The 21,467-nt window shown below is 49.4% G+C and overlaps 1 protein-coding gene across 2 annotated transcripts in view; it reads right to left on the bottom strand.

Annotated features, from left to right (window-relative positions):
• Window positions 1–21,467, bottom strand: part of Col5a1 (collagen type V alpha 1 chain) — a 155,345-nt gene that overhangs the window by 116,400 nt on the left and 17,478 nt on the right. For both annotated transcript variants that reach the window (XM_021193880.2, XM_021193881.2), the window contains exon 2: window positions 1,814–1,981. In XM_021193880.2, the coding sequence (XP_021049539.1) occupies window positions 1,814–1,981 (168 nt within the window). The remainder of the gene's footprint in view (window positions 1–1,813; window positions 1,982–21,467) is intronic.

The following is a 21,467-nucleotide window of genomic DNA, read 5'->3' as shown; positions in this document are numbered from 1 at the left end:
CATGCCAAAAACAAATACAGGTCTGGTAGTCAAGGTCCACAGTTCAGCCCACACACTGGCGAGTCTAAAGCAAGAGGACAAGAGGTGAGGGCAGGCAGAAGACAGGCACTGGGCCTGTCATCCCACTGCTTGGAAGGTGGCAGCAGGAAGACTGGGAGTTCAAGGTCTCCGTAGCTGCTTGGCAAGTTCAAGGCCAGCCTCAGCCTACATGAGATTCTGTCTCAAAAACAAAATAACAACAAACTAATCAGCAACCACAAAAATATCCCCTACTATGTGACTCTGGAATCCACTCCATTTCCTGGGCTCAGCTACCTGATCCTGTGAGAATTCTCACCATAAGCCAGCCCAGGGAGAAGAGGGCGACAGACGGTGACTCTAGCTACCGCTCGGCTAGCACTCTTGTCTTGGGTGATAGTGGAAAGGAGACAAGCATCAGTGAGCTACGTATAGCTCCTTGGGCTGGGAGCCTTTTTTTTTTCTGCAGCCATCCCCACATCAGCTTCAGCAGCAGCACCCCCAGCTCTTTGTCCCTGACTAGCAGACCCTTCCAGCCTGGGCCCAGGTCTCCATGGCTCCAATTCGGGAATTCTAACTCTTGGGCCACAAAACAGAAAAATTACAGCTCTCTGAAAAAAGATGAGACTGAGCGTTCTCAAGATGACCTCCCCCACCCCCCAATATATTTTCTCCAAAACTAAGGCATAGAACCCATCCCTGCAGCACCTCACAAGGAAGGGTGAGGTTCCCGTTTAGAGAGGGTCATGGTGGGACATTTATCTTTAAAGAGAATTAGAGGGGCATCTGTGAGCCAGGGTGATTCTGCACTAAAGGTGTGCTCCTTAGAGACCCCAGGCTGCTTCCCCTGTGGCTGCAATGAAGGTGCATGGTGCACGAGACCCACCCATACAAAATGACACCTTGGACCAAAGCGCCCAGCTCCTTCCTCAAATATAAAGTCACAATGACTCCAGAGCAATGCTTCGTGGAGGACAAACCCTGACAGAAGACCAGAAGTGACAACACAGAGTGGGAGGCATGGGCAAAAGCATCATTCAGGGACACAGTGGAGACATGAGGGACAGCACAGGTTGGGGTCATATCCAGACCACACAAGATTGAATGCAGACTTCTAATCGCAGAAAGGGAGTGTCTGGCTGGCCACCTCTTACTCGGGTCAGCAGAGTCGGGGCACCTCAGGCTGAGCTGGCAGGCCCTCCTGAGGCAGGGGAAGAAGAATCCATCACCTGCCCACACTGAATAAACCCAGGGCACTTAGTACCAGTAGATGTGGTGGAGAGGAGCTAACTCCCCAAGTGGGTCAATCACTTGGATGCACACCTCTGTCCAGCATGGTGGCTCCCTCTGGATACATGATTAAAAGTAGATGTCTGGCACCTGGCAGCAGACGCTCATTAAGAATCTCTCAAGCTAGCTGCCAGCCAGAGTGCTGGACTTGTGTCTCTTAATGTCACTGGCCCCAGTTAGGATCATGTTCCCCAGTATAAGCCTTTCCTCCCCATGACCTGAGATCTCCCCCCCCTGGGGGGGCATCCACCTCTTCTCTGTCCTCTCTCATGGTGGTCTGTTGTTAATGTAAACATGCCTACTTGCATCCCATGAGGCACAGACAAGGCCTTGCACACACACAAGTGGTGTGCGGGTGTTGGTGTCACTATAATTAGGAAGACTCCCACAGAGCGCACCCACAGCTCTGGCGCAACTACCCACTCGGGCTTCCTCTTTGGCCCTGGGCGGAAGCCTGAAGTCCCCAGCACTCTGCCACCCAGAACAGGAATGAGGCACCTCTTACCAGGGTACAGCTGCTTGGTGGGCATGCTGAGCTGTGCATCTTTAGAGACTCGGTAGGCAACATCCGGCTCGCTGGAAGATCGTCGAGTGGCACAGAAACCTGTGGTTTTCGTTACCCCCGAGGGCAAATTGTGAAAATCTAGCATCTCCAGAAGATCTGTTGGCTGAGCTGCAAAGACAGAGAAGCTATGTCAGCCCCAAGATGGACACAACTGAGGGGCACCCCCAAAGAGAAGGTGACTCTTAGACAACTGAAACCAGCAAACATCTGGTGTTCAGAAGCGGCTGAGGGCCTGCTCAGGAGGGTCACCTCTTAGAAGTGGCCCTATCTCCAACCAGTTGCCCAGTTCAGAGCCTGGCCTCACCTATACCCTTGCTTTACAACCTGCAGGGACTTCTTACTCCAAATCCTCACTTGCCTGAGTCACACAATCTCCACTTCCTAACCATTTCTTCTCAGCAGTACTGGAGAAGTGTCTGTCACCTAGACACAGCCAGGAAGCCCCAATAGACCTACTGCCCCAGAAATCTCTACAGGGCTGTTTCCAACATTGGGGTGATTGACAGCTTAAGAAATTGCCAAGCAACCTCAGGAATATCTCTGGAATGTCTCTGCACTGTCGCCGATGTCATTTCATCCCCCATGTTCCCACAACAGTTTATAGCAAATATCCAATTTCTGTCTGGTATCAACAGATCTGAATACCCAGGTCAGTAGAATGCTTGCAGGGACCTTAGATCCCTTTAGGAAAGCTTCTGACTCTCCATCCTTTGGGAGCCACTCAGAGGACAGCAGAAGCTTGACCCTCTGACCTCTGAAATGCAGGTGCTTCCTCAAGAGCTCAACAGTTGCCCCTGCATTGATTAGCTGTGTCAACTTGACCTTGTAAGAGTGATTCGGAGGAACTGTTTATACTGACTTGGCCCGTGGGCATGTCTATGAGGGGTATTCCTTTAAACGGACGAATATGAGAAGATACAGACCACTATAGGTGGCACCATTCCCTAGGCATGTGGTTGTGAAGAATGACGGTGAAGCAATCAAGCTGAACATAAGCAAGCAGGTGAGTGTGTACATTCATTTCCCTCTGCTCTTGACTGTGGATGTGATGTAGCCAGCTGTTTGAAGTCCCTGCCTTGACTTCCCCACAACAGTGAGCTGTAACCTGGAATTCTAAACTGAAATAAACTCCTTTCTTCTCTAGGTTTCTTTTTGTTGGGGTATTCTGTCCAGAGACAGAAATGAAGCTAGAACGTCCCCAAACACAAAATGTGCCCCCCCGACAGAGCCCCCTTTCCTTACATCTAGAGGCCTTTGAGTCCACACATGCCTGCCCCAGACTATTTGTTTCCTGTTTATGTATGTTCAGTTTGAGTTACATCAAATAGGAGGCTCTTGGATGTCCAGCAGAGAATAAATTCCAGAGTGCTACCCACAAGGGTGTGAAGCCCCTGACACATGGCCAGGCTGGACCAGTGTCGCACCATCCTGTGGTTTCGTCTAGGAAAAAGGACTCTGCTGTTCTGTGGGCTACATATACAGAAGATGAAGTCAGGGAGGGCAACTATCTCAAGGGAATCTAGTGCATGCATAGGCCAACTCTTGCAGTGTTAAGTAGGCACCTGGATCCAGCTACTCCTGAAGGTATCATATACATGCTCATATGTTCATTCTCAGGCTTGTCCATATCAGAATATAACACATCCTGCTAAAAACTCAGCACCCACATCTGACGGCCACAGGAGGCTGAAATTGGCTCATCTCTTGACTATTCCTCTCAAACTCAACTCACCTTCCTCCCCAAGTGGATGCTGCTATGGGATTTCCCAGGAGAACAGTTGGACTGTTTTTTAAGACGGTGTTAAAAAGGAATGATCGTGCAAGCTTCCTCAGGGTGAGGAATCCTCCAACAGCAGCCACCGAGTCTCGAGCCTGACTCCTGTTAGCCTGCGCTCCAAGGCAACCTAAGTGGCCAGGTCCGTGCCAACGTTTTGACGCCCTTCATCCTTTACTCCAGAGAAGGGCTCCCCACTCCTACGGGAAATCATTATGAAGGACAGCAGGGCACAGTGTGGATGGACGGCCCACTATTGGCCCAGGATAGCCTCAACCCATTTCAGAATCCTGGCAGCTCTTAGGTACCACCCAGTGTCCAGTTACTTGTGTATCTGTGGCACCTCCCAGGTACTCTATGTGATGACAAAGTCTTCACTGAGCCCTTGTTTAGCGAACATCACAGGCAATGCTGAGTGTGTTGGCAGGGCTGTGTGGCACAGTCCCAGGCCTGGACACAGCTGTGGGAAGATGGCCGTACCAACTGCCAACACACCTGGCCAGAACGACGCAGCACCGAACCCTGGGTCATCTCAGAAACTCAGCTCCAAGGCTGGCAGTGGCCTGGGGAAGAGATGGGGATCCCAGCAGCGTTTCCTGGCCCGACATCACTGCATCTATCCTATGATGCTCTTCCCAGGCCAGGCTGAAGCCTGCTTTCCCCATTGTCAAAGCAGAGAGCGGTTTCACAGGACTCTGACTAGAATCTTGCAGACCTGTATTGCTACCAGTTTAAAAGGCCATCAGACCTCTCCTAGGCCCGGTGCCACCCTTCCTGCTGGCCAGGGCTTTTTGTGCCAGAGAGCAAGATATATTTAGTCTTAAACAAGGTGTGGGGAGCACTAGAGTAGTGTGCAGCATACAGGCATCTGGAAAACTCTTCCCTTCCATACAAGATGTCTTATCTGCAAGCCAATGCCTCACCCAGGCTGAGAACCTCCACTCTGAAGTGGCAGGGGCTATTGAGACAGATAGTCGTGCCTAAAAATCAGGACTACCACAGCCCCAAGGGAAGATCATGCCAGCTGAGGCCCCTTAAAGAAGCCACAGAAGCCACTGGGAGCCTGCCAGTGGGCAATCCCCGGAACTCCGTAGCTTAAGTACAGGGTCCTCTGGAAGGAAAATGCTATTCACAGTGCGCTCAGGACTCACTGGAGTCCCGCAGACTGGAGGAGGACACACATGGTATTGTATCCATGGCCTTTGCTCCCAACAAGAAGCCTTTGCTTCGAAGTAAGAGGCACTTGAGTGACCCCGAAGAGTTCAGAGACCCACTACCTGCTGCAAATGGCACCACCTCCACATGGTTTGCACGCAAGTATGCCCTTGCTCTTCCCCGGGTGTTTCACCTATGAACAGACCAGGTTCCAGAGAGAGGACTGCCTGGCTTTATCTGTTCACTGCAGCTAGACCCAGCCTCCTCCCAGAGAGTCCTGGTCCACAGCCTGGGAGACTAAAAATATGTTTCCCAGCGGCCTTTGCGATAAGAATTACTGCAGCAAGCCAGCATCTACCGATCAGGGATTATCCTTGAGTGGACTACGAGTTGTCATAAGCTCCCGGACCCGCCCGAGGGCCATGCCCGCGGTGAGGCAGTCATGGCACTAAGAGCCCTGGTTTCCATACATCTGCAGCAGTGACCCTGTCCTGTGAATAGCAGCCTCAGTGTGACAGCTCGATAGTTGCCTCAGGACTTCTAACTCCAACTGGCTCTGCTCCCCAGACAGCTTGTCCTCCCTCAGACAGCCTGCCGCCCAGCTATGCACAAGCTTCACGTGCCTTGGAGGAACGTGCGTAAAACCTTGCCGCTGGCACATGAGGCTGTAGACCCTGACTCCATCTACACTCTTCTCAGAAGGACCAAAAAGGCCGACAGCTCGAGGCAAGGTCCTGGAGCAGCGCTCCACAGTCTAACACCAGGAGGCCTCAGGCTTTACGAGCAGATAAAACAAGGTGTCCGCTTTCAGAAAGAGCAGAAATCGTTCTGGTCATAGCTGGCATCTAGAGACTCCTGCCTCCTGCTCAGAAACAGAAAAGGACATCTATGAAGACACCAGCCTGTGGTAGAGGGGAGCCAGTCCCATGTTCAGCAGCCTAACTCTTGGACCGGAGTCCCTGGCAAAGGAACACATCCCAGCCCGCAGTGCCAATACTGCAAAAGACAGCCTGCTCTTGGGAAGGGCAGTGAGGCCCGGGTCACCATCTGGACACTCACAACGTGCCCTCAGAATAGAATCTACAACCCCAGGCTTTCTGCCACCTCGGTCCTGCCCAGCCTAGGGGACACAAACACTCAGACCTCCAGCTCAAACAGGAGGCCTGGGGCCTCCTGACATACGTCTGGCAGAGCTCTCTCCCCAAGGAGTGCCACGGGGATTCATGTGCCCTCTGTACACTCACAGGGAAGTCACTGTCCCAGAATCCCCAATATAGCCTTAGCCCCTGGCCACTCCCTGGGACCTGGTATCTCACCAGGGCTGAGGGGGTACTGTCATCTGAGCCCAAGCTCTGGCCCGTATGTTACCACCTTACAGTCAAGCAGGCCCCTTCCCATGCTGCTCCCACACAATCCAAAGCCTGCCTCAGACACCAGGCCTTCCCCACATCACGCCTGTAAGGAGAAACTGAGGACCACAGAAACCACCTTCTGATGCTGAGCCTCGGAGAAAATAAATATACAGAGACTGGGGGACACAAAGAAGAAAGACTGAGAAAGACAGGGTTAGGCACAGAAGGACAGACAGACAAACAGAGAAACAGACAGTGAGGTGTTTTGTCTTGTGTTGCAAACTCCGAGGTCAACATCATCATCTTCAAGAGAAGAACGTGTGGCCCTTCTAGATAACCGACCACCCGGGTTCAACTCTGGAAGTTCACAGACAGAAGGGCCAAAGGGTCAGCAACAAGGGCCAGACTAACAGCGTCTGTCCTAAAGAATCACAGGAAGCTCAGCCAGCAAACCAACACCACACAGCGTGCTGGTGCCCAGCCTCTCGCTCCTGACCTACCCACATACACAGGGCAGCAGCCTTCATAGGCCGAGGTGACCAGTCTCCCACTCTCTTGCCTGCCTCTCTTCCCCCTTGGCTTCCTAGAGCAAAAAGCCAGTTTTAGTAAAGTCCTGAGAGCCATGCCAGAAGACATGGCAGCCCCTGAGGGTCTGCCCAGGTCCTTCCACCAGCCCTCGCTGAGTGCAGTGGCCTCATCCAAGGTCAACCAGGGGGCTGGAAAACAAACAGGGTGTCTTGGAGGCCCTGATGAAATTCTTCTCCAGTGACTAACGCTGGGGACAAGGGAGGGCGTGGCCAGGACTGCAGGCAGGCAGTGCTGGCCTTTGGAGCTAGCCAGGACCTCTTCTGTCCCTGCTCTCCCCAGGCCTCTGGCTGCTGGCACCCTGACCTCAGATCCCTTACCAGGTTCACCTCTACCATAAATATGGGTCCCTTCACACACACACACACACACACACACCCCAAAATGTAATTTATAGCTTCTATTTTCTCCAGGCACGGGGTCCTCAGCCTGCCACCACAGCCCATTTCTCACCCAGGAAGCCTGAGGGGCTGGCCTATCTCCACATCACAGCCACAATCTTGCAGACCCCACCATGACCCATCCAAGGGCACACTTAGTTTGCACAGCACACAGCATGAGAACCTTCCCCACTTAGCCCCAGACTGCCACAGGACCATTTGCACACCTGTGACAGACACCAAGCCACAGTAGATTCAGCAGTGTGGGGATGGGTGGAGCCAGACTCCTGGGAACCTGTTTTGTCCCCTCCACAAAGTCATGTCTCCCAGCTGTGGGGCCTGGCCAGGGATGACAGGAATGAGCAGTTACAAGAGTGAGGTGCCAACCTTGTAGGAGCCTGCACCTGGAAGGGCTTGCTCTGCCTACCCGATTAACATGCTCCCACCATGGCACCACCTTGCAGACACTTCCCACTAGCCCCTCAGGGCAGAAGGCATGGACTATAAAGTATACAAAGTATGGGGTGACAGTCCCAGCAACAAGGGGGGGAGGATCAGAGATGGAACAAAAAGAAGGGCATGGTCAGTCAGACTTGACATCACAGTGTGGGGTTATGGGTAAGACATGAGGACTGAAGGAGATCTTGGGCAACCAAAGGTAGAGGTGTCTCTTCACAGAATGGGAACTGGAAGTCAGTTCTGTCTCTGGGAAGCAGACCCTGGGATTTCCCTCTACACAGATCCAGGGGCCACCCACCCAGCAGTCACATCCCTGATCCTTTCTATGGAAGCCCGGGGCTCCCTAGGCAGCAGGACTCTGCCCAAGAGAGCCCACATGGAGGTTGTGCGGGTGGATGGGGGTTGGGGAGATATGCATAGAGCATGGGGGTGGTGTAGATGGGAGGGTATATGCATGGAGGGTAGGGGTGGATAGGAGGGTATATGCATGGATGGTTTGGAGGGTGGATGGGAGGATATATGCATGGAGGGTGTGGGGGTGGATGGGAGGGTATATGCACGGAGGGTGGGGGGGTGGATGGGAGGGTATATACATGGAGGGTGTGGGGGTGGATGGGAGAATATACACATGGAGGGTGTGGGGGTGGATGGGAGAATATATGCATGGAGGGTGGGGGTGAGTAGATGGGAGGGTATATGCATGGAGGATGGGGTGGGGTGGATGGGAGGGTATATGCATGGAGGGTGNGGGGTAGATGGGAGGGTATATGCATGGAGGATGGGGTGGGGTGGATGGGAGGGTATATGCATGGAGGGTGTAGGGGTAGATGGGAGGGTATACGCATGGAGGGTGGAGGTGGGGTGGATGAGAGGGTATACGCATGGAAGGTGTGGGGGTGGGGCCTGCTGTATGTTGTTCTATTACGTACAGCTGTTCCTTCACCCAGAATGCCCAGTATTTCCTTCCCAACAATTGCCAGGTTCATTTTACTGCCCTGAACTGTACCTGGAGGGATGACCCCTATGGACCCACATGGCAGTAATGGTAGACAGTCCAGAAATCCACAACATAGCGGGATATGAGGTGTGAGAGGAAGGCCCTGTTGGGGACTGGCAGAAGATAGTGTGTAAACGCCCTCTGAATGGCAGAGGGGAGCAGCAGGTGTCTCACAACACCTGCATTAGTGTACAAGCAGCCACTTAGGCCCAACAGGTTGTCATCTCTGCCTACAGAGATTCCCCCAAGCAAGGGTTATACCCACTGGAGTTAAAAGCACATGTAACAGTCCTGTCTCGGGAAGGAATGACAGAGGCTCTGTACTGTGTACCTCCCAGCCCCAAACCCCTCACTCTCACGGTCTTCAGAGCCTGCCCTTCAGAGGAAATATGACCAAAATACTGAGGAGATACCTAAGGGCCGGCCAGACTCCAACCAACTCTAAACTGGGATCTAAAGCCTTCATTCTTCCCTCTACATCATGGACAGGAAGCTGGTAGGATGCTCGCAGAGGAGATGTATGCTCTCAGAGCAATGAGGAGCACTGAGTCCCTGCCTCTCACAGGTATCCATGCAGGAGAGTGCTGGACAGGGTCAAAGGACAGAGCAAGGATGCTCCAAGGAGAATGAGTAGAGCTGTCAGAGTCTCGGGAGGTCATGCTGTGGGCAGAAACACTGTCCTTGTCTAACGTTCCAGAGCATCAAAACACTGATCACCCTGGCTATTCAGAAAGCACCCTGGAAAGACAGGTCACTTGTTTGCAAAGCCCAGAGCTATAAGTTCCATCAACCTCAGGACAGAAGAACAGAAACAGAATTATGGATGAGTAATGAAAGGGGAAAAAAGGGTGGCTGAAGAATGGCTTTGTGAGTAGATGGGAAGATCAATAAAGGATGGGTGGATGCATGAATGCATAGATGGACAGATGGGCAGATGGATGGATGGACGGACGGATGTATGGACAGACGGACTGGTGGATGGATGGATGGATGGATGGATGGATGGATGGATGGATGGGCAGATGGGCGGATGGATGGATGGATGAGTGGGTGGGTGGATGGATGGATAGGTGGATGGGTGGGTGGGTGGATAGATGGATGCATGGATAGACAGACGGATGGATGGATGGATGGACAGAAAGACGAATGGACGGATGGGTGGGTGGGTGGAAGGATTGATAGATAGGTGGGTGGGTGGGTGGGTGGATAGACGGACAAACCATGGATAATGGCATAGGTTAGAAGAAGGAATGTATACAAGAGAATATACCATGAATGGAAAGACTAAAATTAAATTACTTCCCCAGGAAATGAAGTAGCTCAAGAAGGGCCGTATACTTCATCATTATGCACATTTACCCCAGGCAAAGACCATCAATATGGTCCTCAGTGCCCAGCAAAGACCATCAATATGGTCCTCAGTGCCCTGCCCTGCTCCATGGCCAGACTGGGCGCACATCTCTGACCACGTGGCTTTTTCTCTTTCATCTCAAAGGCACTTCTTCATTTCTGGTAGAAAGCCATGGGTTCCAGGAAGCTACTGACCACTGTGTCCTAGATCAGCAGCTTTATGGAAAATCTGGATAACAGAAAGGAGGGGTCTGTCCCTTTGCTTGGGAACAAATTATTATAGAGGGTACCAGTGCCCCAAGGCTTCTCTCCGTTAGTCTGTGACTGCCCATCTCTCATCTCTCCTGAAATCTGGCCTGAGGTCTAGACACCTGGCACCTTTGAATTACTTTGTACACAGACCCCAGACAAGGGCTGAGACACCTTCAGAAGGGTTCAGACACATGCGCCTGCAATTCTCTCTAATGCAGTCCCCAAGTACAGGTGGTGATACCCAGATACAAAGATCGCCCGTAATACGCACATACTGTTACTCAAAAATAGAGCCAAGCCAACAGTAAGGCTAAGGAAGCCTCCGTGAAGGGTAAGGGGAATGGAGGGCAGAGACAACATGCAAAGGACTCCTGCAAAGAGGCCTGAGCCAAGCCTTGAAAAGAAGAGAGGAAGATGCAGTGTTATTTGGGGATCAGCAGATGCCACCATGCAGACTCTGTGGCCACATGAACACTGTGGTAGACACAGGAGTGCCTCACATCAGGCAGAAACAGGAAGAGAGGATGTATCTACTTCTCCCAAATCTGCTCAGCATCTTTTTCTCCTTTGGGACGATCGCTGCTGTTCTTCATGTATGGTTATTAACAGACCTGTTTCTCTTGTTCTGTCCTTTATCAAAGAATTATGACCATGACAGAATGGAACCTGTGTCAAGGACACCATGCCTACAGGCAACTGCCAACTGTCACAGAGGGACAGGATGAATGCCAGAATGCTTGAATATGGGCACTGCCAGAAGACTCTGCTCATTGTAGGACCTGACCAGTGAGCTGAGTAACGGACCAAGTGGTTCATTCTGCTTCCCCAAAGATGGTTTTACCTCATTGTTCTGGAGGAAGTGGAGGAAGATGCCAGGAGACAGGTTATGCCCATGGGGTTGGCTGCACTTGAGGGAGTGTGGTTTATAGAGACATACCAACTCCTGGGAAGACTCAGAGAGTGGGCTAGTCCAGGTTCAGCATCTATATGGCCACGAAGCTGTGTTAAATGATGATTACATAATAGCTGTGCCAGGTGAAAGTCAGGCCCTCTCAGGGTCCCACTGACCATAGGGTCACTGACACCTGCAGGGCAGCTCCAGGCTGTCTTTCCTCAGCAATGTTCCATGAGCAGCTGCTATATCATAGCATGCTGAAGGACCATGCCACCTCTGATTCATTCTGGAGTCAGACAAGGTCAAAGCTGTCCTGTCCCAAGCATTTACAGATGGATGGCCTGTCACCACCAGAGACACAAAGCCTTCTTGGATGTTCTGCCAGAGTTTTCAAGGCACACAGCAGTGAGGACACCAATTTTTTGTGCTGATAAGGTCCATGGACCCAGAAATGAGCCAAAAAATCACCCACTAACAAGTCAATAAATGAGCCACCCATTAACTAACCAATGAACAAATGAGCCACCCACTAACTAACCAATGAACAAATGAGCCACCCACTAACTAACCAATGAACAAATGAGCCACCCACTAACTAAACAATGAACAAATGAGCCACCCACTAATTAATCAATGTACAAATGAGCCACCCACCAAGTAGCCAATGAACAAATGAGCCATTCAGCAAGTAACCATTAGGGAAAAAGAAATCAACCAACTAACCAATGGACAAATTAATCAACTAACAAATCAAGGAATAAAACTAACCAACCAGTGTACACACACACCAACTAACTAATGAATAAACTCACCAGCCATTTAATCAATGAACCAATGAACCAGCCCATCAATAGATGAACAAACCAACTAGCCACTGAATCAACTAACCAATGAACAAATGAACCACCCAACAAATAAAAGAGGTTCGTGTGCTGGGTGCTAACAACAATCACTAGTGGAAGAAACCTTGTGTCTCAGTCAAGGTTTCTATTCCGGCACAAATATCATGACCAAGAAGCAAGTTGGGGAGAAAAGGGTTTATTCAGCTTACATGTCCATACTGCTGTTGATCACCAAAGGATGCAGGACTGGAACTTAAGCAGGTCAGAAAGCAGGAGCTGATGCAGAAGCCATGGAGGGATGTTCTTTACTGGCTTGCTTCCCTTGGCTTGCTCAGCCTGCTCTCTTATAGAATCCAAGACTACCAGCCCAGAGATGGTCCCACCCACAAGGGGCCCTTCCCCCTTGATCACTAATTGAGGAAATGCCCTACAGCTGGATCTCATGGAGGCATTTCCCCAACTGAAGCTCCTTTCTCTGTGATAACTCCAGCTGTGTCAAGTTGACACAAAGCTAGCCAGTACACCTTGAGTGGGAAGGGTACCTACAGGATCTTGGTGAGAATACCGAGGCCAGGCCACATTAGCCTAGCATCTCCTCTTTGGGGTAGATTGTATAGAAAGGGTTGTTTTGTGCCCGGGTGTGCAGGATTGCTTGTGAGATGAAAGCAAGGTCCATGCCCATCAGAAGGGAGCTGGTTGGATCCAAAAAAGCTGCCCCTGTCTAGCTCACTGCAAAGATGGAGTGGGATGGGTCAACCTACACAGCCCGACATGGCAAGGTGGCCAGGACACACTGCCAAGTGACCACAACCATGTTCAGAGACACTGAAGGCATGCAGCACCCTGTGTTAAACTAAGTTAAACTAGGAAACAGAAATCAATAAATGCCCAACTCACCCCCAATCCAGAACAAATGACCGCAGAAGTCGATAGCCTGGGATGGATCCAACATTGGACAGTTGTGTACTTGCTAATCACCAGCATCTACCTCTGCAGAGCCATGTGTGTGTCAGTGTAAACCTTACACAACCTATTTTTAAAAAAGAGCTCAAAAATATTTAAGTGTGGGTATTTAAAACCAGGCATAGCTCTTTAATTCAAGAGTCTGTCAAACAGTACCTTCCCTGTAACAGAGATGGGCTCTCTGGAAGGTGAGGAATGCATGTGACCAAGGGACACCCTGCCAACTCTGCAACCTTGGCTTTAAAAGCCATGGGACCTGCCTCTGCAGATGTCAGGCTGGAGAAACCCAGAGTATCCTGGCGAGAAGCTCCCAGGGGAGGAGTCACCCAGGCCCCTAACCATGAGCCAGGCCTCACCACCCACTCTGGAAAGCCAGCTTAGGAGCTGAGCCCCAAGCCCTGAGCCCCATGCCATTGCACTGCTGGCCCTGAGCTATACAGAGAGATCAAGTCATCCTGGCAAGCCAGGCCCCAAAAGTGGGTCCACATGCAGAGTAAGAGACCAGAGCACAGGGTTTGCCATTGACATCGGAGTAAGCAACACAGGGAGCTAGCAAAAAGCAAGGACGTATATTTGTCATAGAAATCCCCAGGGGACGTCTTGTGATTAAAAAGGAGGGAAGACAAGCAAACAATTAATGTTCGATGTCACTAATGAATAGGTATGTTCCGATTAAATCAGACCCTTTGTATCCATTTGACATGGCACAATTAGCATGGATGGTGATTCTTGGTCCACTGGGGACAGGGTGACAGTCTACTAGCAGGGACTCAATACCTCCAATGCAGATTCTGCCCTCTGCACTGGGGCAGGCATCTCACCCTAGAGTACAGGAGCACAAACAGGGTCACCACACGTCTGAACCTGCATCTGCACGTGCGCATACAGGCACGTGTGCAAGGGGGCACACACACAGACACACACATACACACATATGTGTGCACACATGCTCTTGCACACACACACATACACACATGCATACATGCATACATGCACACATACACTCACACACAAGCATACACATGCACACAATTCATGCATGCACACACATGCTCTCACACACTCACACACACACACACACACACACACAAACACACACATATGCATGTACGCACGCATCACTGTATATCCTCCCATATGCAGTAAGGGGTTACATCTCACAGGCTCAACTTGTAGCTCCCTGATGACTGGAAAGCAAGCATGTTTTCAGATGTGTACTGGACATCCTCACATCTTTCATGAGACATCTGGTTTTAAACTGGCTCATGTTCTTTCTGGGTTTCACTGTGACTGTGCTTTTTAGATTCCAGATGCAAATTCTGTATCAATATGTGTTTTGCAAATATCTTATTGCAACTATCTCTTCATTTTCTGAAAAGTGTGGGACCATGTGCTTCAGTGGAGACACACCGGCTTTCTACCCGCTGTGGCTCACGGCTTCTGTGGCTTCCGCAGGATAGAACTCTTTCCTAACTCAAGTTCAAAACTAATACTATCCTTTATGGGTCTAAGTCCTAACTGCTGTATAGCAAAGTAAGACTCAAGGTCTATGCCTTTGTAATTGTACATCCAGGGTTTTTGGACACAAGTTGCTGAGAAGGACTAACTTCCACCACTAGTGCCCTGATCAAAATCAAATGATCTTCTCAGGAATGATGGTGCACACCTTTCATCCCAGCAATCCGGAGGCAGAGGCAGGTAAATCTCTGAGTTTGAGGCCAGACAAAGCTACACAGTGAGGCCCTGTCTCAAAACAAAGAAGCAAACAAGTATCAAATGATCATGCTTGTGTGTGTGAGCCACACACGCATGTGTGTGTGCACATGTGTGTGTACATGTGTGTCTGTGTGTATGTGCATGTGTATGTGTGCGCACTTGTGTATGTGTGTGTACATGTGTGAAGGTGTGTGCATGTGTGTACATGTGTTTATTCATGTGTATATATTCATGTGTGTGTGTGTATGTGTGTGTACTACCCATCTACTTTGTCCTATCCATGAGTCTGTGCCTTTATGTCACCATTGCACAGCCTTGATCACTACAGATGACAAGCCTTGAGCTAGCCATTCTCAAGCTATGGCTTGTGACCCCTTTGGGGGATGGCATATCAGATATCTTGCATATCATATATTTACATAATGATTCATAACTAGCAAAATTACAGTTATGAAGTAGCAACAGAAGTAACTTTATGATTGGGGTCACCACAACATGAGACACTGTATTAAGGGCCACAGCTTTAGGAAGGCTGAGAACCACTGCCTTACACTGACACTGCATGGATCCTCTCGCAGAATCTGGCGAGATGTTAGTAAAGTCCTGGTCTCACAAGTATGAGGCCTTGAAGCTCAGATCCCCAGAACCCACATAAAGCCTGGCATGGCTAGTGATGTGTGCCTGTAACTGCAGTGCTGGGGGGGGGGGACGTGGCCAGGGAGCAGACAGGCAGGCAGGTTCCTAGAGCTAGGTGGCCTCCTGAGGAGATGAGCTCTATATTCAATGAGAGTCTGTGACAGAAATGAAGCAGAGCAGTGGAAGAAGACACCCACAACAGTCTCTAGCCGCCACATACAAGCATGCATACACATACACACACACACACACACACACACACACACACACACACACACACTACATATACACAGAAAGTTCAGAATCATCTGTGTTCTTTTTTGCCTAAGATGGTATCCAGCATCCCCTTCAGTCAGCTTAGGACAAAGGATGCCCTAATGATTTGGGTCTTGATCTGTGAGCTTGGTATAGCTCAGTGTGCTTACAATTTTTATTTTGCTAAGTGACATTCAGTAATACTTGTTATACAGAGCCCACATGTTTTGCTTTATTCTATTAAGTTCAAGAATTCCACATTGATGCTATTGTAATGCTTTTAAGTTTCCCATTTCTGGTTGTTTGTTACTTCTGTCTAAAAGTACAACTGACTTTTTATTGGTTTCGTACTCTATTACCGTCCTAAACGATATTATTAGCTTTTGAAGCTGCTTTGGGTTTTTGCGTAGACCACCATCATCTACAAATAAAGACGTCTCCCTCTTTGTTTACAATCTATAAGTCTTTTGTTTCCTTTTCCTGCCCTCCTGCATTGGCGAGGATTTCCACTTGGGGTTAAATGTGACTCACCCTGCTTCTTGAGCTGCTCAGATTTTACACTCAGGACTTCTATTAGGATGAAGAAGTCCTCTTTATCCCTTGCTTACTGAGATTTGCTCATCAGAGTTTCTGTTTAAAACACTTGTATAAAGTACATGTAATCCCACGCTTGTCTATAAAGGCACAGATAAATAGGAAAAAGCAAATACATGAAGGTATACATTTAGTAGTGTGCTTGACTACAATTCATAGAAACCAACATTTTCACCATCATCATCATCACCATGGCTACCAATATCACCATCCTCACTATCATCACTACCACCATCACCACCATCAGCACCCCCACCACTACCACCTTCACCATCATCACACCACCATCATTAGTCAGTATCTTCACCGCCATTATGACTACCACCATCACTACCACTGTCACCATCACTGCCATCTACATTATCACCACCACCACATCACCTCCACCATCACCATCATCACCACCACCACCACAGTCATCATCACTGCCGACTGCGATCACCATAACTTAAACAAGTAAGGAATTATGATGTTTTTGTTTCTCCTCTACTTCTTAGTAGCTTTTAATGTTTCCATATTAACATGTTGCTTTTTATAGCATATTAAACAGACAGCGAGTGCCAGTTAGTGCCCAGCAGGAAACAACACTCTATAGATAAATGCTCATTCTCTCTTTGTGTCTACCCCCAACAGCAATATGGTCCCAGTGCCCATTGTCTTTGCCTCGACAGTGGGCAATTTTCAACTGGCCTTTCTAAATCAAAACCATGTCTTCAATTCTCAGGGCTGTGTACATATCACAGGAGACTGGCATTTGAAGGCGCCCACCCTACATCGTAAGCCCACCCAGGGCCACTTGGCGAGTCATGGGTCTGCCTCACCCTTGCCCTTTCAAATGAAATGTGGACAAAAGGCAAATGTGTCTGTTAGCCGCTAGCCCCTCCCAGCACGGGCAGCAAGCTGGCATTGCCTTTAAATTCTCGTTAGAAGAAACAGCTTTAGAAACAGAAGGGAATTGGCCCCTGAAGATGGTTTAACGCCTATTAACTGCTGAGAAGACAGCAAGCTGAGGAGGAAGGTACGTGGGATACATTTCAGGTTACAGATGCTAACCAGCACATGCTCCATTCACACAGTTCTCCAGGTCAGAATGGTGCTGCTGTCAGATCATAGACTGCACCCTATTGGGAGGCATTTTGCTGGTTCTGTGTAGAGACTGTGGCTTGTTTCCAGCTGTTTGCTTACTGGTTACAACAGCAGTAGCTGGATACCTTTCTACCAGTCCTTTCTGTCCCTCTATTTGATTATCTTCATGACTCCAAAATGATCTAATCCAATTGCATGATGCAAAACCATGCATTGGTCACTCTGACCCTTGGACAAACATCTCACACCACACCCCAGGACCAGAAAGCATTTTTCCATTTCCAAAGCTTGGGGTCAGTTCTGTGGAGGACAGAAATGACCCCAAGGCTGAGGAGCAGGAAAGAGACTCCGTCCTTCCACAAGCCCATGATAAGAACACCACCTGAACACCACCCCCTCTCATGAGTAAACCACACTGGCCCTCCAGGTCTTATTGCCGAGAATAGAAAGGAAGGGGCTCTGCATCACTCTGCAGCCTTGGAGCTGCAGCCAGCCCTCCTGAGCTGCACGTCATTAGCATTCTGGGCAATGTCTTCCTAAGAAGGATGCTGAGAGGCCTTTCACGAAGCCCATCCTCTTCCAGCTCCGGCTGGTCCCTCTCCTGCTGCTCAGCTGCACCCAGCCCATTCCACTCCCTTACAGATGCTTCAAGCTGTGATGTGTTTCCCACAGTCAACCAGTGGGACACCCAGCAGGGAGAAGACCCTGACACCGGCAGAATGTGGTGTGCTTGCTCACTGGGCCCCAACTAGGACTTGGCCAATGCAGACATCCAGAAAGGGAAGAAGAGAATAGGAGTATGGTTAGTATCTGTTAGGTGTCTACTGGGTTCTAGAAGGTTCCATCATGATTTCTGACTAGTGGAAGGACTGCTATGAAACATAGAGCATAGATGCGCTGCTCTTATTCCTAACAGTTCATCCTCTCATGTCGATTCCGGACTTGGAAGTACTTCTCACATTCTCTATACTGGGAAACACTCACGTTCACCTAAAGGCCTAAGGGACCTAGCATGTGTCACAGGAGCAAGAAAGGGCCAAGCAGGGTCTCAAACTTTAAGTAAAAGTCCCCTGCTCCCTTTCCAGAACCAGAAATAGATTACTTCTTCGTGGTGGATTGAATGCCCCACACACACCCGTTTTACAGGTGATGTCTACCTTGACACCTGAGGAGCACGCCACCCAGGATGTGGTAGCTAGGTAATTGCCCACTGTGGCAGGAATGGAATTCGAAAACTACAGGGCTCTACTATTCCTGTGTTTGGCATGTGAGTAAGTGTCTCAGAATTCACCGGAAGGAAACAATCAGAGGCTGAAGGGATCTTCTGGAGAGATGTTCACCCAAGCTCTAGTCGCAACAACCCAGAAAGCAGCCCAGATCCAACTCCAGAGTGCAGTTAACGCAGCTACAGTGAGAGTCTCAGTCCCCAAATGTGACATGGGAAGGTCCAGAAAAAAAAATAATTCAGACATTTAAAATGACTTTTACTGTAACATACTGTTGCAATGTTACAAATACAGATGAGCAGTTGTTCATCTGGAACTGTGCTGTCTGTGAATGAAAACTTGCCACAGGGATGTACACACAGGAACAAACGCAGCACACCCAGGCTTCTCTACCTATAACTGTGGTTTCAAGCATCCCTGGGGAGGCTTGGAATGTGTAGCTGGTGGACGGGGTGGGGAGCAGTGTCTGTACTTACGAGTTCTCAATGGCATGCAGAAGGACTGTTATTCCTGAATAGGTTCACCAAAAGCCAAAAGCCAAAAGCCAAAATCCACTCTGCAGAAAATAGCCTGCAGCGTCTGAGCAGAACAGTCCCAGGAGCCTTCGCTTAGCCCAGAGACCCCGATTTCCAAGTGACACTTGAGGAAGCCTGTGGCAGCCTCAGTTTCTCCTGCTGTAAAATGAGCAGACCTGGCAGTCCTCAGCTGCAGGTTCCACTTCCTCCACCTCACATAGGAGAGGGTGCATGGACAAGCCACTTAACGACTTATCCTGGATTTGCTTTAAGAACGTTTTTGTTTGTTGGTTTGGTTTGGTTTGGTTTGGTTTGGTTTGGTTTGGTTTGGTTTGGTTTGGTTTCTCTGTGTAGCTCTGGCTGTCCTGGGACTCACTCTGTAAACCAGGCTGGTCTCTTTGAACTTGGAGATTTGCCTGCCTCTGCCTCCCAAGTGCTAGGAGTAAAGGCTTCCATCACCACTGCCTGGCAGCTTCATGAACTCTTAAAAACTTACTTTTCACTAAGTGCATGGATGTGTGTGTGCACACACATGCAGGTACCATTGAGTTTAGAGAGGGGCACTGGATTCCCCTGGAACTACAGTCACATGTGGTTGTTAGCCTCACAACATTCGTCCTGCGAACCAAACTCTGAAAGAACAGTTCTTAACCACAGAGCCACCCCCTCAGTCCTTGCTTTACAAACTTTTAAGGCACAAATTGGTTTTACCAACAAAAGGCACGCAGCTGGGAGCAGCCAGTTCACACTTCACTGCCTCTGTGTTCTGTAACTGTACATCTACCTGCTTCCTAGCAACACACCTCTGGGGTCCTGCATTCATCTCTCAAAAGAAGTACGTAAGAACTGTGGCCTAGGGACCTGCTACCCACTCGGGAGGAAAACCGAGTCCAGATATTTGAACATCCTTTCCCATGACTGACACATGTGTAACCATGGATCTGGGTGTTTTCCCCTGGAAAGGGAGGGCTCGCACTGGGAGGAGCCCTCTTCCTTGCTAGGCTTCACCTCAAGTTTCTTGAAGATGGGTGCTGCTCAGTGAATCTGAACCTCTTAAACCTCATTGCTTTCTGAGCTCTGTCCTGTCCCGTGGACACCCCATAACGTATTTAAATGCATTCCCCATGGCTAGGCACAATGGTGTATGCCTGTGATCTCAACATGCACAGAGGCTAGCCTAGGCTACTTAAGAAGAGCCTATCTGGACACATGACTTCTCTTGGTGAGCATGCACATGTTGTGAATCCCTGCTCTTCTCATCAGCACCTTGCACACACATGAGTGAGGAATATAACACACTCCAAAGTGCAGAGCGGCGGGGCCAAAGGAGCATGTGCATTTTAACATCTCAATAGCTACTGTTGGTTGCCTATTGTAAAAGGGCAAGATCCCCAGCTGACAGTGCACGATGTATCCTTGGTTCTGAGGCCTTACCTTGTGCTATCCTTGTTAAAGTTATACAATTTTCAAATGTACTAAAGTTCTAAATGTTTTCCTTTCAGAAAACTGATTATACCTTTGACCTTTTAAAATTGATTTGTGGGAACTCTTTGCATATGATACCACATTGACCCCTTTCCTGTCACATGGCTTACATTCTTTTCTTGCAATTGGTAGCTCCTTTTACCTTCAGCCAGACAGAAAAACTCCAATTATAACTCTCTTTTACAATGTCTGAGGTTTGTGTCACACTAACAATGTCACTTTCCCACCCCGCTCCACTCCCACCGTGGCCTCATAATCATAAACATCTACCTCCCTAGCTTGCTTCTAGTGGTTCTGTGGTTTCATTTTCTAAGTTCACATCTTTGATCCACCAGGAATTAATTTAGTGCAAGAGGAGGGTAGACAGAAGCATCTTTGCCCCAGATGGCTTCTCCATTATCCCAGTCCAGTTCAGTTATTAATCCCTTCTCCCAAGGCCCTTCTGAAACTGCGACCTTTATTAGACCCTAAACTACTGCTAGTGCCCTGACTTTTAGGGGCAAGGACTATACCTCTCCCACCTGCAGCTGATTGTCTCACATGGAATGGATGGGGTACACTGCTCACTAGCCCCCCAACATGTTCTTCTCCTTAAATGCAGTTCAAGAAGGAGGCCCAAGCCTTCTTGCCACCACCCCTGTGGCATGCTTTTTCTGTAATAGGTGGCTTAGAATATGAGACATGGGAACCACCTGAATGTCCACCAGTAAGAGAGAAACTGGAGTAAAACAAATACTCAGAGAGGTCAGGATAGACGGGGTGAAACCTACAGCACACACAACACAATGACAGTGAGTCCTCCCTCTGGCCTGCAGTGAGTCCTCCCTGCCTTCCTGCAGGCCTCAGGGTTGTCATCTTCAGGGAGGGGTACCTAGTGAGCACATGGTCCTTGGAACTCCAGGGTCTACAGGAACTCTCCAGGTAGCCACTGTTACAAATCACCTCCTTTCTTTCTTCTCTCTATTAATACCCAGGAGCTCTGACTTCAAGAATTATACATGGTTTTGTCACTTTTTCATTAATTTTCCTGTTTTCCAAGGTCATTGCACATGCATGTGCATGCGCTCATGTGTGTAC

The sequence above is a fragment of the Mus pahari genome, chromosome 3 (assembly GCF_900095145.1).
Source record: "Mus pahari chromosome 3, PAHARI_EIJ_v1.1, whole genome shotgun sequence".
Taxonomy (NCBI): domain Eukaryota; kingdom Metazoa; phylum Chordata; class Mammalia; order Rodentia; family Muridae; genus Mus; species Mus pahari.
This window is presented reverse-complemented; position numbering and strand designations above follow the sequence as displayed.